The sequence below is a fragment of the Liolophura sinensis genome, chromosome 11 (genome assembly GCF_032854445.1).
Source record: "Liolophura sinensis isolate JHLJ2023 chromosome 11, CUHK_Ljap_v2, whole genome shotgun sequence".
Taxonomy (NCBI): Eukaryota; Metazoa; Mollusca; class Polyplacophora; order Chitonida; family Chitonidae; genus Liolophura; species Liolophura sinensis.
In genome coordinates, this window is record NC_088305.1 from 21,669,658 (window position 1) to 21,681,537 (window position 11,880).

General features: G+C 38.6%; 1 protein-coding gene across 1 annotated transcript; it reads left to right on the plus strand.

Moving 5' to 3' along the window:
* The first annotated feature begins 2,322 nt into the window (after positions 1–2,322).
* LOC135478181 (vitelline envelope sperm lysin receptor-like) lies at positions 2,323–4,630 on the plus strand. Its single transcript, XM_064758452.1, has 4 exons — positions 2,323–2,484; positions 3,443–3,594; positions 3,878–4,029; positions 4,557–4,630. The coding sequence occupies exons 1-4, from the start codon at positions 2,323–2,325 to the stop codon at positions 4,628–4,630; spliced, it is 540 nt and encodes a 179-aa protein (XP_064614522.1).
* The last annotated feature ends 7,250 nt before the right edge of the window (positions 4,631–11,880 follow it).

The window sequence follows — 11,880 nt, forward strand, 5'->3', positions numbered from 1 at the left end:
AAAATCGCTTTGATGTTATTTAAGATTTAAATAAAACGTAACTGGTCTAGAATTACTCAAAGTTATGTGTTGTCATCACGTGTAGCTTATAATGCAAAGATCGAGGAATATTCATCAAGGATCAAACTTTGCTACTTCAGCCCAACCATATGCTCTGGAAAACAAATAATAGTTCAGTATGGAATATTTATTTGATTTGACTGGTGTTTACGCCGTACTCATTAATATTTCACTATGGTGGGAGGAAACCGGGCAGAGACGGGGGAAAACCAACGACCATTCGCAGGTTGCTTCAGCACAGAAGAAACTTTATTAAGATAGCACAGCTGGGGAACTAATCACAACAACTATCCTCCAGCAACTGTATGCGTTTCAAAAACAAATTTTAAAAAAATATATAGATATAGATATAAATTTATATAAATAATTAATTTAATTTATTATTATTCCGAATTTTCCTCCAGGTATTTGTTATGGTGGTAAAATATGTAGGTCTGTATAAGAAATAAAAGAGAAAGGCTAATTATCTTCATGCTTCATGCAATACGACGTCAGCGGTTACATTGACTGCATTCGTGTCGGGTTACATGAAGATTTACATACCATATTTTAACCATTGACGAAAACCTATGTAAATTACCTGATTCTGATTGGTCTGCACAAGCCAGGTTCAGCTTCTGAGTCTATAAAGCCTGCGTCGTGAACGAGATTCGCCAGTTCTTTTTTTCTTTCTTTTTAGTTTCTGCTCATCTTTAGTTTCTTACTCTCTCCTATCTTTTTCAGTTAATTTTTTTTTGTCGGATATATCAGAAATTCATTTACGTGTACTTAATTGTACATTTGTCGGATATATCAGAAATTCATTTACGTGTACTTAATTCGTTACCTCATTATTTATTTCTTTAGTTTGATTTTTTTCTTTAATTTGATTTTTTTTCTTTGCTTTCATATTATTTCTTGGTTTAAATTTTCTTTTTGTTTCTCTATTGAATTAGTCGGGGAGGGCTTGTATACGTAAACTGATTGCGTACATCTGCAGTTGCATAGTTTAAGTCGGGGGGAAAGGATCCGCTTTCAGGTCATCTTGATCACCAAACAGTCCAGATAACCTGTTGCTATATTCCCCGGTGAAACCACAACATCGACTGCCATGTTGGGAATTGCATTGTTAAGTCTGCTCATGGTAAAGTATCCAGAAACTTTCCCGATGTCAGTGCCAATCCATGTTGTCGGAAGTAAAAATTTGTACCGATAATGTGATTTGTTTTGCGCTTAATTATAGTCTCAAACGATGGCGTTAAGATTGCGATCCCCAATCAGTTTCTATATTAAGTAAATGGTAACGGCATTTTTTAACTTATTGAGGGCCATGATATAGTTATATTTTGAAATGTTCACTTCAATGAGTTTATATAATTGTACCTAGTTTTATTGAAACTCACGATAAATTTAAATAGTTTGTATTCTATTGCAAGTGTTAGTTTTATAAGTGTCTTATAATTTTGGCCAAAATTATTACTGCAAGTAACCGGCTTGGTTTTAATTTCAGGTTTCCTGGAGTTTTGCCGGTAATCCCATCGTCATTTGTAAGTCTACTAAATTGTGCAAAATTAAAAGGCGATCCGATTTGCCTCTTCCAATTCCCTCCCCACGTTCCCGCCAACGCCCAGCCCTCCCCGCCCCAAATGAGATAAAAAATCGGCGCCACAGCCGGTATGCGAGGATAGTTTGGTTAATATTAAACACCTTGGGGACCAGTATTGCCCGACACTATTTATGACCCGGGGGTTCGTCTGGCTATATATGGTAGGAAGGAGTGGTACACTCGGAGCTTATGGCCTGAAATTTCCCCCCGCATAATATTCGCATAATATCCTCAGATGTGTGTATATATATATATATATATATATATATAATTTGTTTTATGTGACATTCTTATCTAGTTTTAAAAGCTGTGTCCATTTGAATTAAGATATTTTGGATGTTTCCATTCCCCTGTCGAAACCTTTCCTGTTTTATGTGACATTCTTATCTGGTTTTAAAAGTTCTGTCCATTTGAATTAAGATATTTTGGATGATTCCATTCCCCTGTCGAAACCTTTCCTGTTTTTAACATGTTGTTGCTACGATATGACACTTCATCAGTGGTGAGATAAACAGTCATTCTCCACCTTTCTAAAGATGGTTAGCCCATGCAGTCGTGGCGAACATATTAAGATTGGAGATCCAGATACCAATAAAACGAGTACAGTAGTGTTTACGCTATATTTGTGAACTCTGCCCCTGCTATTATACCCAGTGAGGCCATCGTGTCCTCTGACGATGACTGGTGTCCCCATGTTGTCCCTGGTGTCGGACATCCCAGCCCGGGCCATGGCACACTGCATGAACGGGGATTCCCCTTTGACTACCACGAACAATGTCCACTTCAGCCTGTCCGGAACGTTTGGGCCTCTCGCCTTCACAGAAGACTGTCTCTTTCACGTAAGCGTACATAATATAACAAAAGACGTACCGTATAGAGAGTATAAATGTAGCAGCATCGGGAGTGTGATAATTGGCAAATGGTCACTTATAGCTACGGAAATGCAGCCCCATGTCATTGTACCTCAGTCAGGGTTTTACTCTGTTCAAGTAACTGCTTAAGTAGCAGCAAATTAAGCGCCCACTTTCACCATGGGTTAAGAATTATTTAAATGTGTTAATTGCCTGTTATTAGACCTTGTTGGTCTAGAATTGCTGAAAGCTGGACCACACCTCTGACATGCTAAGTCCACAGGAATTTTAACAGGAAGTCTTGGGGATTCTAGAATTCATTACAACATAATACTGTCATATTCAACATAATATTCTGTTAGTCTAATATAATCTTTATATTGAATGAATGGAATGTCTTAATATTTAACAGAATAATCTGCTGCAATAACAGAATATATTCTAGCATCACTCAGGCAACACTTTTTCTGTTAAAATTAAGATTTAAAAAAAAAAATGCAATAGGCCAATCATCCTCTTAACACATTCTCTGCAGTTTGTTGGAACGAGAAAACTTGATAATACCGAATTGTCCCTGAAGAGATTTGTGTGATTTGTAAACTGAAATCATAGGCTGCATACATAGTGTATCTCCTAAATAATAAGTATTGAACATGCGACTACCATACTAAAAAGGATAATTTTCTCTGTACATTGAAACTGTTAGCAAAGAGAGGTGGCACAAAGGTCACAGGTTCGAATCCTACTTTTGCCGATTCGTTTGCTTTAGGCCAGGAAGTCTCACAAGAGCTGACTAAGGGATGCATATGGTTTACTTTTGTCACTTGGTTATTCTCCTTTGATCGTAACAGTCCGCTTTCGTACGTGACAAAATCCTAACTCCTATTATAACTTCAACTATTTCTTAAGCCTACATTTTTCATGCTGTGTGCTAATTTTTCAACAGAAAAACGGCACGACCAGCTACTTTGTGGATGTTGAAGTCAGCTGGGCGGAGAGAAGCCGGCAGAAAGTTGAACACCATCAAGTTCACACAGTGTCCTGCATGTACGACGATCACGGCTTTCATGTCCCCTCAAATGGGTCAAAAGATCACTGGTAAGTCTACGTGTCCAATCACTAAACGGCATCTTGACATTACGAATCTAGTGTTCATGAAGACACCTTGTTGATGTATAAATGCTTATATATAGCCCCAAAATGCTCCTATTTTACAGCTGACACCGATCCTGAACGCCCTGTACCAACATGAGTGTAAAACTCACTGTAAAACTTACACTCGCGAGTGATGGTTATTGAGTGCGGTACACACTATAGTTTTTGCATGAGAAGCTGTAGTGTCTTACAAGTACACATTCTTTTCCCTGGGTACCTTTCACAGGTTCATTGCACCAAAAGTTCCCGTCCCCACAGAAGCCAAGTCTCGGGTCTCTGCTCCGCTCTCCCTGAGAATTCTGGACGAACGTGGGAGTGAAATCTTCTCCCGGATACCCGTGGGTAGACGGATTAAACTGGTGGCCGAAGGAAGTACAGGTGAGGTTTTTTACTTGCTAATAGCTTGTTACCAGTTAAGCTTTTACATTACGTTAACTGAGGGTAAACTGCCAAAGTCAGTTGAAAATCGATTGTCTTAAATTCACTTCTCAGCAGTTCCGAATAAAAAGTTTTTGTCCGGGTCATAATATATAATGTTTAAATATTTTTAGAATTTTGGATTCGCAGTTTTCTTTTTCTTTTTTTTTGTCTGGATGTAAGGGCGACAAATGTGTCGCTAAACCCCAGTCCTTCGGTCTACCCTATTTGTTTTACGCCGTTCTCATGAATATTTGGTTGGGTTTATGGGGCGATGAATCTACATGTATACGCAGTCAGGCAGGTACATGAAACACTATCCAGTCGAAAAGCCCCGGTGGAACCCATATTGCCAGCGATGTTCGCAGATTCAGTTCACTTGCGTGGTTCTATATTTCAGCTGTTAAAACAAATGTGTTCCGATTGTCTCAAACTTCCTGGAAACAATCGAATGCACACTTATTGCGTTGTATAGGTTTGTCCTCTAGGTAACACGCTAGCTGAGGAGATCAAAGTGCTGGTTAAAGAGCTGGCTCGATACGAAAAACGAGTTAGCATGTGACGTCACGAGCTGTGATTTGTCAGGTACCTGTTGAACAGAGGTGGTCAACGCGGTTCTCTCCGATTTCCTCCTCCCTTCGCCGAGATATAAGTGCAAACATTTTATACAGTTAAAAACCGATCAAAATTTGAGTTCATTGTGTAAATGAGAATCTCTTTGAACAGGCGGTGGTGCATAGTGCCTGTCACCTACATGGCATTGTGGTGGCCTCTTTTTAGTATTGACTCCAGTAGATGTATAAATGATGTGAAAGGCCTTGTCAAAAATTTACCAGATGTACTGGTCTGCCCTGTGTCTGTATACTTTGGCTAGGTGTCCTCCATACGTGTTTGTACGGGATGTTGACAAGGAGACCATAGTGCTAACCGACCAAAATGTTGTCAAAGTGACGCATACATGCAGTCTAAAGAAGGCAGGCTGTATAGAATCTACAATCTTCACAATTTATTTCAGGCTCCCAGACGGCTTTTCACCCAGTCAGCTGCGAAGCGACAAATGGAGTTGCAAGCCAGAATCTCTTGGAGAACGGGCAAGTAGAACTTCAAATACATCACCAAATACGGCCGTTTGGTATGGCATAAGCATTTTACAACTTGATAAACATATACACAAATGCAATGATAAAAACTCGTGTAAATCAAGCGCCTGGTCGAGCAGGTAACAAGTTCGAACCTGGTCCTCGCTGGCTCGGGGGTGATTTGTCAAGAGATTACTCATATCTGGTGATGGTCTACTCTGAGGACGCCCGACTGATTTCCGCTTCCTGTAAACCCTAACTGCCTTAAACCCCAATCAAGTAAGGAAACGATCGAGCAATTGTAGAATTTAATGCATTCTCTTTTGCGGTGAAACGTTTTACCAAAACTGCTGCGGGAAGTTAAGCTATTAATGATGCAAGACCTATATATTTGGGATTTAAAAAAATAATTTAAAAACGCGAAGGATATTTTCTTCATCCAGAATGCGAATTCACTTATCAAGGAGTGTTTATCAAATCGAGCGTTGTTCCTGATGGGGCATGCGCGTGGAAAAACTTGTCAGTTGGTGTAATGTATGGTTGACATTATCAAATTCGTGTTTTCTGCATGTTATAGTTGTGGCGATGGTTCTGTGCTAGGAAAATCTGAAGGTTTCCACACGGTTGGTGGTAAAGTCGTAAGTCCGTATTTTAAGGCCTTCAATCTGCCCGGGGGTGAGACGGTGACGTTTAACTGCAAATTTACGGCCTGCCACATAGCATGTGATGAGGTAAGCGACAATAGTGCCAATAGGTCAAATGCAATATGGTCGGTTTGACCAGTTACTCAAGATATGAATAGATCATGCAAGTGGAATTCCTATGAACCCTTTTGTGATCGACCGGCAAGACGCCATGGATAGCCCTGTTAAAAATGCTACGGTTTTAGAGAATCTTGAAGAAAACGCGCCTCCTTTCTGCAAGAACATTTTAGCATTTTCCAGACATTTAATTTGTTTTAATTTGATTATATATCCAGCTTGCATATCCAGCTTCCGGTGAAGTTAATGTGTAATTTGAGTAAGATGATACTGAATGGTTAACAGGAGTCCATTTACCACCCAGCAAATCCATAATGATAGTCTATTTAGAGACAGCCCGTAATCATACTAAGTTTACTAACATTTTGTTTTCAAGGATTCTTGTCATTCTAAATCTGGCCGCCGGAAAAGATCCTTGTTAGGTGAGTGGTAGTCAGGCCAGCTTCACGTTTCTCAGAATTCATTCTTAGCGTTCGCTATATAATGGGTGCGGTGATAGGCCTCTGGATATTTCAGTTGTGACGTCGCGTGTTCGAATCCAGCCATCGTTGACCAGGCTGGAAGCGCTAAGCTTCTTCCGGACTTCGTTTGGTTTCGTCCACTTATAAAGTCCGGTCTTAATAATGCGAATATAAATGTATATAGGCATGCCAGAATATTTAAAGTAAATCTAAATGGAAAAAATAAGTGTACTATAGTATACAAATGAAAGAAGGCCTACGCAGAGGCCCGTAGCTTTCGGTATCCTAGTTGATGGACTAAAATGGCTTCTTGTGGACAAAGTACTTTTGTAGGTACTGCCCAATTTTTTTACAATTTATATGTAAGATTGACATACTGTCAACATGGCATGAATTTTATACCCATTATTCATTAATTCATTTTACTCTCAATTCGAAATAAGTTGGTTTGTACATTTAAATTTTGACTAAAAGCAAACTTGAGCCATACATGTTATATTAATACCTTTTTATATTCCTCTGCAGACATAATAACGGCGAGTTTCGTCAGCGTCACTTCCGGTCCCGTGTTCCTAAACCCGCTGAGGTAGACCCCAGACAACGCCTCGCAAAGATCGAGAATATTTGCATTTCATTTACCTTGTTTTCTTGTGTTTGAAATGGGTTAACTCATTGACATTATTTTTGTTACGCTTCTCTTAAGTTTGATTTTGAAATTTAATTTAAACTCTTTTACAAAAAGAACTCAATATAACATAGAAACTTCACAGAAAGATTTCTGTTTCTTCAATATGGCGTATATATAGGTCAATACCAATAGTACATGTTATTTTAGAAATATGCAGATTTGGAAACTGACGAATTTGAGGCGTTTTTAGGATCAGGCCTCTGCCAAAACAGAATGAGTTTAAAAAATTACACCTGAGGCAGTCCGGCAAGTAAAACGCGTTTTTTTAAAGTCCCAGCGGTTCACCCAGATCTCAATTCGGTTTCACTTGGGCCCAGTTTCACACAGATGTCGTACATGTATGATATTCGCACAAACGTATTGGACAATGGTACGGTAATAATGATGTACAAAATATCGTACAACAAATGTACGATAAAAAAATTTTGTGTAAAGTGGCGCCTAGGCATTATTTGTCTGCACAAATTATATTCACGCATAGGGTAAAGTGGAGGATAATATGGACCCCTTAAGCTTAAGGCTAGTTTTGTCCTCTATAACCCGGATCAAGCTGAGTGGTATGTGTACGGAGGACAATGAAACTGAAAGTGGCTTTATGTACCGTCCTGAAAAGAAGTGTCCATATTCCCCACAGGCAATTGGGTAATATGAACTCCCTGTGTCCATATTACCCCCAAATGAAAAAGTACTGTAATAATTACTAAAAAGGAACTCCGTTTACTTCAGGAAATGTTAAATAACAGAATAAGATTTAGTTCAGGTGATGCGCCGTGACCAGACAGTTTCCAAGAAGTGTGGACCTCCGTATGGGTTCAAGTGCTGACTTTGGGATGTGAAGATCAAGGTTCAAATCGTGGTAAAGAATTAAACACACAGTATAATTCCTTAAACCACTGTAGAACTAAGTCCAGAGATACTTAATTTCTCCACTAGGATCAAGAAAACTGCATGTATGGAAATGTAAATTTACAAATGATTGAAATCATGGGGATAAGGCCAATGACAAGATAGGTAATATGGTGATACCTTGAATATGGTCAGCGTGGGTGGCCAGATCTCCCCAGGTGCATACTTTTTGTTCGGATGGCCATGACTAATACAACGGTCACCATTACTCTGCAGTTATGTCGGGTGATTGTTGCCTGTGCCATAACCTCATGCGGTATTAAGATAAAAGTACTTGTACCTTGAATGTCGCTAACATCATAAGAAAACGGGAAATTTCTTTTAAATGGGTATATATATCCGCTTTCTTGGCAAATGAGCAGGTGTGGGTGCGTTGAAGGTTTCGTGTATAACTACATTACATCAACATAGATGCCAGCACGGACAAACGTTAGGCTGAAATATCCAGGGTGTTCATATTACGTAGGGTCCATATGACCATAGGCGCTTGAAACCAGCCGTAAACCATATATATCTGCCATATACCAGCCACCTACATATGTTATATCTAGGTGGCTGGTATATGGCATATATAAGGTTTACGGACTGGTTTCGAGCGACTGTGATATAAGCCTACCTCACCTACATGGACGTGATAATGCCTAGAATAAAGGAATTTAGGTAGTTGGGCTTCGGCGTATGAATAGATTTGACCGCTCATGTGACCATATGGTTGGCGAGTCCGCCTAGTTGGCGGGAGACCTGGGATAAGCTGGCATCAAACTTAAAGAGGTGGGTGAGGTGGGTTGGGTGGGGTAGGGGGGGGGGGGGGACGAAGTTTCTACAATTACTAGATTCGTGGAATATTAAGGAAACCAATATGATCTTGCGTCAGTGAAACTTATAATCTTACTTGTAAGGATAATCCGTCAAGCAACAGTTTGGACTTGTGCATGGAATGGACACGTTTGGATGAATTGAGAATAGGGCACGGGGACTACCTCCCAGTTTTTGGGTTCAGTTCTTTAATTGACTTTAAACAGCTTAGTCTATTTTATTTCAGTTCGAAGGTTATTTCTATACTTTAGGGTGTTGCCGATAACCAATCCCTAATTCTTGGTTTAAATAGGTTTTCGCCACGTTATGGCTGAAATATTGCCGTGTAAGCCATAATTCATACATATATACATATAATTCAACAATTACTGAACGTCCAACCCGTCTTCTAGAACGGTCAAACCATGGATGTCTACCAGGGTCCGACCAAGATTCTCGATAACCCGGGAAACGAATGACCTCTTACCGGTAGATACATTTAACACGGAAAAGATCAATCCTATAACCCAAGACCACTTATAACCCGATCCTCCGGATAAATTTTTTTTTTCTTTTTTTTTTTTCCCCCTGTAATATACTAGTACTACATTAAAGCCTGTATACTGGCAAGGGCTATACGTGTCCTAGCGGATGATGTCCTGTAAATATGGAGATTAATGAAATTATGTTTGACCCCATCCTCGTTTCACCTGTGCGGCGACCTTGAGTTTTTGGGGAGAAAACCAAAATTTATTTTCATTAATTTGATTGGTGTTTTACAACATACTGGAAACAGGTCTAAAACTTAGGCGATGTAAACAGGTACAGAGTATAAAGTACTCCAATCTTAAAAGTGACTTAGAGTTTCGTCCTCTCGGTAGAGCGCAATGTATTGCTATATACGTAGATAGGCTAGAGATTTCTAACGAACTTCGTGTAACACCATCTCAACGGTTTATGGTGAGCAAGTCAGGCACTGTACGGGAATCATGAAAATTCTGTTAGTGTGAAGACTAGGACTGAATCAACACCCAATGTATCCGACAATCCGCAGATATTACTATGTCAATCACACGCCACCAACCGTTTCTTCCATACACTGCGAATGAAGAAGTTTCCTTATGCTTAACCAGGCCAAAATAAATAAGTAAAAAATAAAAACACGTGTAAGTGTAACTGACAACGAAGCACTGTTTATTGATACACATATCACAGTGTACTATCATGCATTTACATACTGGGGTTATGAGAATAGATGTTTCAATAGCCTTTTGCACAACATTAACAAGGCGTACATACAAATCGCTTGCTCTGCACATTCACATCTTCGGTACTGGAAGGGTTTCTTACTTCAGAAATATAAATAGATTGGCAGAAAAGAAAAAAAAACGAACTGCAGGATTACCTCGGTGAAAACTGCTTTACAATCTGATAAAACCATTTGAAATACTATCATTATTACATGTGCTCTATTCTATGAAGACCTCCCACCAATAAAATCGCTTTATCAGGTCACCCAGATACACATGAAGAACTGAAGACTAAGGACATTCACCAAAGTTGTCAAAATTCATGCCTTTTATAGGTCAGTTTTCCACTCATTAGTTCAGTTATTTTGGCAACCCTGCTTAGAAATTACACATTTGTCTGACATTAATTTCATTATCAAAAATTTAATGAAAGTGTTTCCAAATATAATAGTCTACTAGTTATATATCATAAATGGCCAGAAGTTGTATAATTAAATTAAAATGTCACAGACAGGTTGACCAGAGCCTTCCACACTCCTTAGTAAAGCATTATTAACATATAAAAGTTTTAGTTACAAGAAAACATATAAATACTGATATACATGTTTACCCTTTGGATACCACCTGAGGGTATTGTAAACCTTAAAAAAAATTAGCAACACTAATCTTGTGCCTTGTGATAAAATGTACAAATATGTATTTATATATATATATATATAGTAGTTGTCAATGGTAGATTAACATGACATTACTTACAAAATAAATGTAAATTACAAATAAAAGTGCATACAAATAAGATTTAATTACAAGTATATACATACATGTATTTCGTAACACTGTTAAGTCTAACCAACCTATTCTAATTCCTCAACCTTTGAAATTCAGAGCAATTTATGTAGATTTTTTTTTGATTTTGGAGACAAAACTACCTTCATTGGATTGGCCAATTTCAGGGCTTCACAAAAAGTACATTTTTCCTACTCCGAATAAAGCCTTCAGAATATGCTTCGATAAACACCTTGCAAACATGCCAAAAGGTTGAGGAAATACAGTAACAAACAGTAAATTATGTCATAAATTAGCAGAATAAATTATACATATATTTATGTAAGCAACATTAACTATACTTACTATATCACATGACATAAACAATAGGAATCCAATAATGCATGGAAACATTGATAAATCTAGGTAGGCCTACATACCCTGGTAATCAATTGTGATATGGTAATGTCAGGACCAGGAGAAAAGGAAATCTTGGGCTAATTCTACCAAAAAAGAAAAGAAGAAGTTTCAGTATGAGCTACACCAGTGATAGAGACTGGTAAAGATACTCACAATGTGAACTGTGTTACCCTCGTTACTTTTAATCATATATACTTGTATATGTAGACAATGTAATGGTATGTATTAGTACAAAAAGCTGAATGCTGGATACACAATGAGGGGCCAGGGCCTAATCTAGTGTGATATCCTGAAATTGCCCTATCATGTACCGGTATTGAGAAAAAGTACCCATCATAGGCAAGAATATCTTCAAAATTAGCCCTTTTCAACCATCTGAATTGACTTCCATGTATATGGGATAAGAACATAGTTTTGGTAGCAAGGTTTTCCAAAGTTTGCATGTGGGAGGCACATGAATTCATGCCAATATATTAAGTATTTAAACATTTACCTGAACAGGGATTACAATACACAAAAGGGACAAAAAAGGTCATGAATTTGGTAATTTATGGCAATTAATACACATGCACGGTATTATCGATAGAACCCTGAACTCAATACATGCAGGGGGCCTCTGTGACTCACTTGGTTAGCGCGCTAGTGCAGCGTAATGACCCAGGAACCTCTCACCAATGCAGTCGCTGT

Bases quoted from the DNA above. Each gene is read 5' to 3' on its own strand.
- LOC135478181 (XM_064758452.1), top strand. From the start codon at position 2,323: ATGACTGGTGTCCCCATGTTGTCCCTGGTGTCGGACATCCCAGCCCGG. The intron at 2,485-3,442 runs GTAAGCGTACAT...ATTTTTCAACAG, and splicing joins CAGAAGACTGTCTCTTTCAC to AAAAACGGCACGACCAGCTA. The intron at 4,030-4,556 runs GTGAGGTTTTTT...TTTGTCCTCTAG, and splicing joins GGTGGCCGAAGGAAGTACAG to GTAACACGCTAGCTGAGGAG.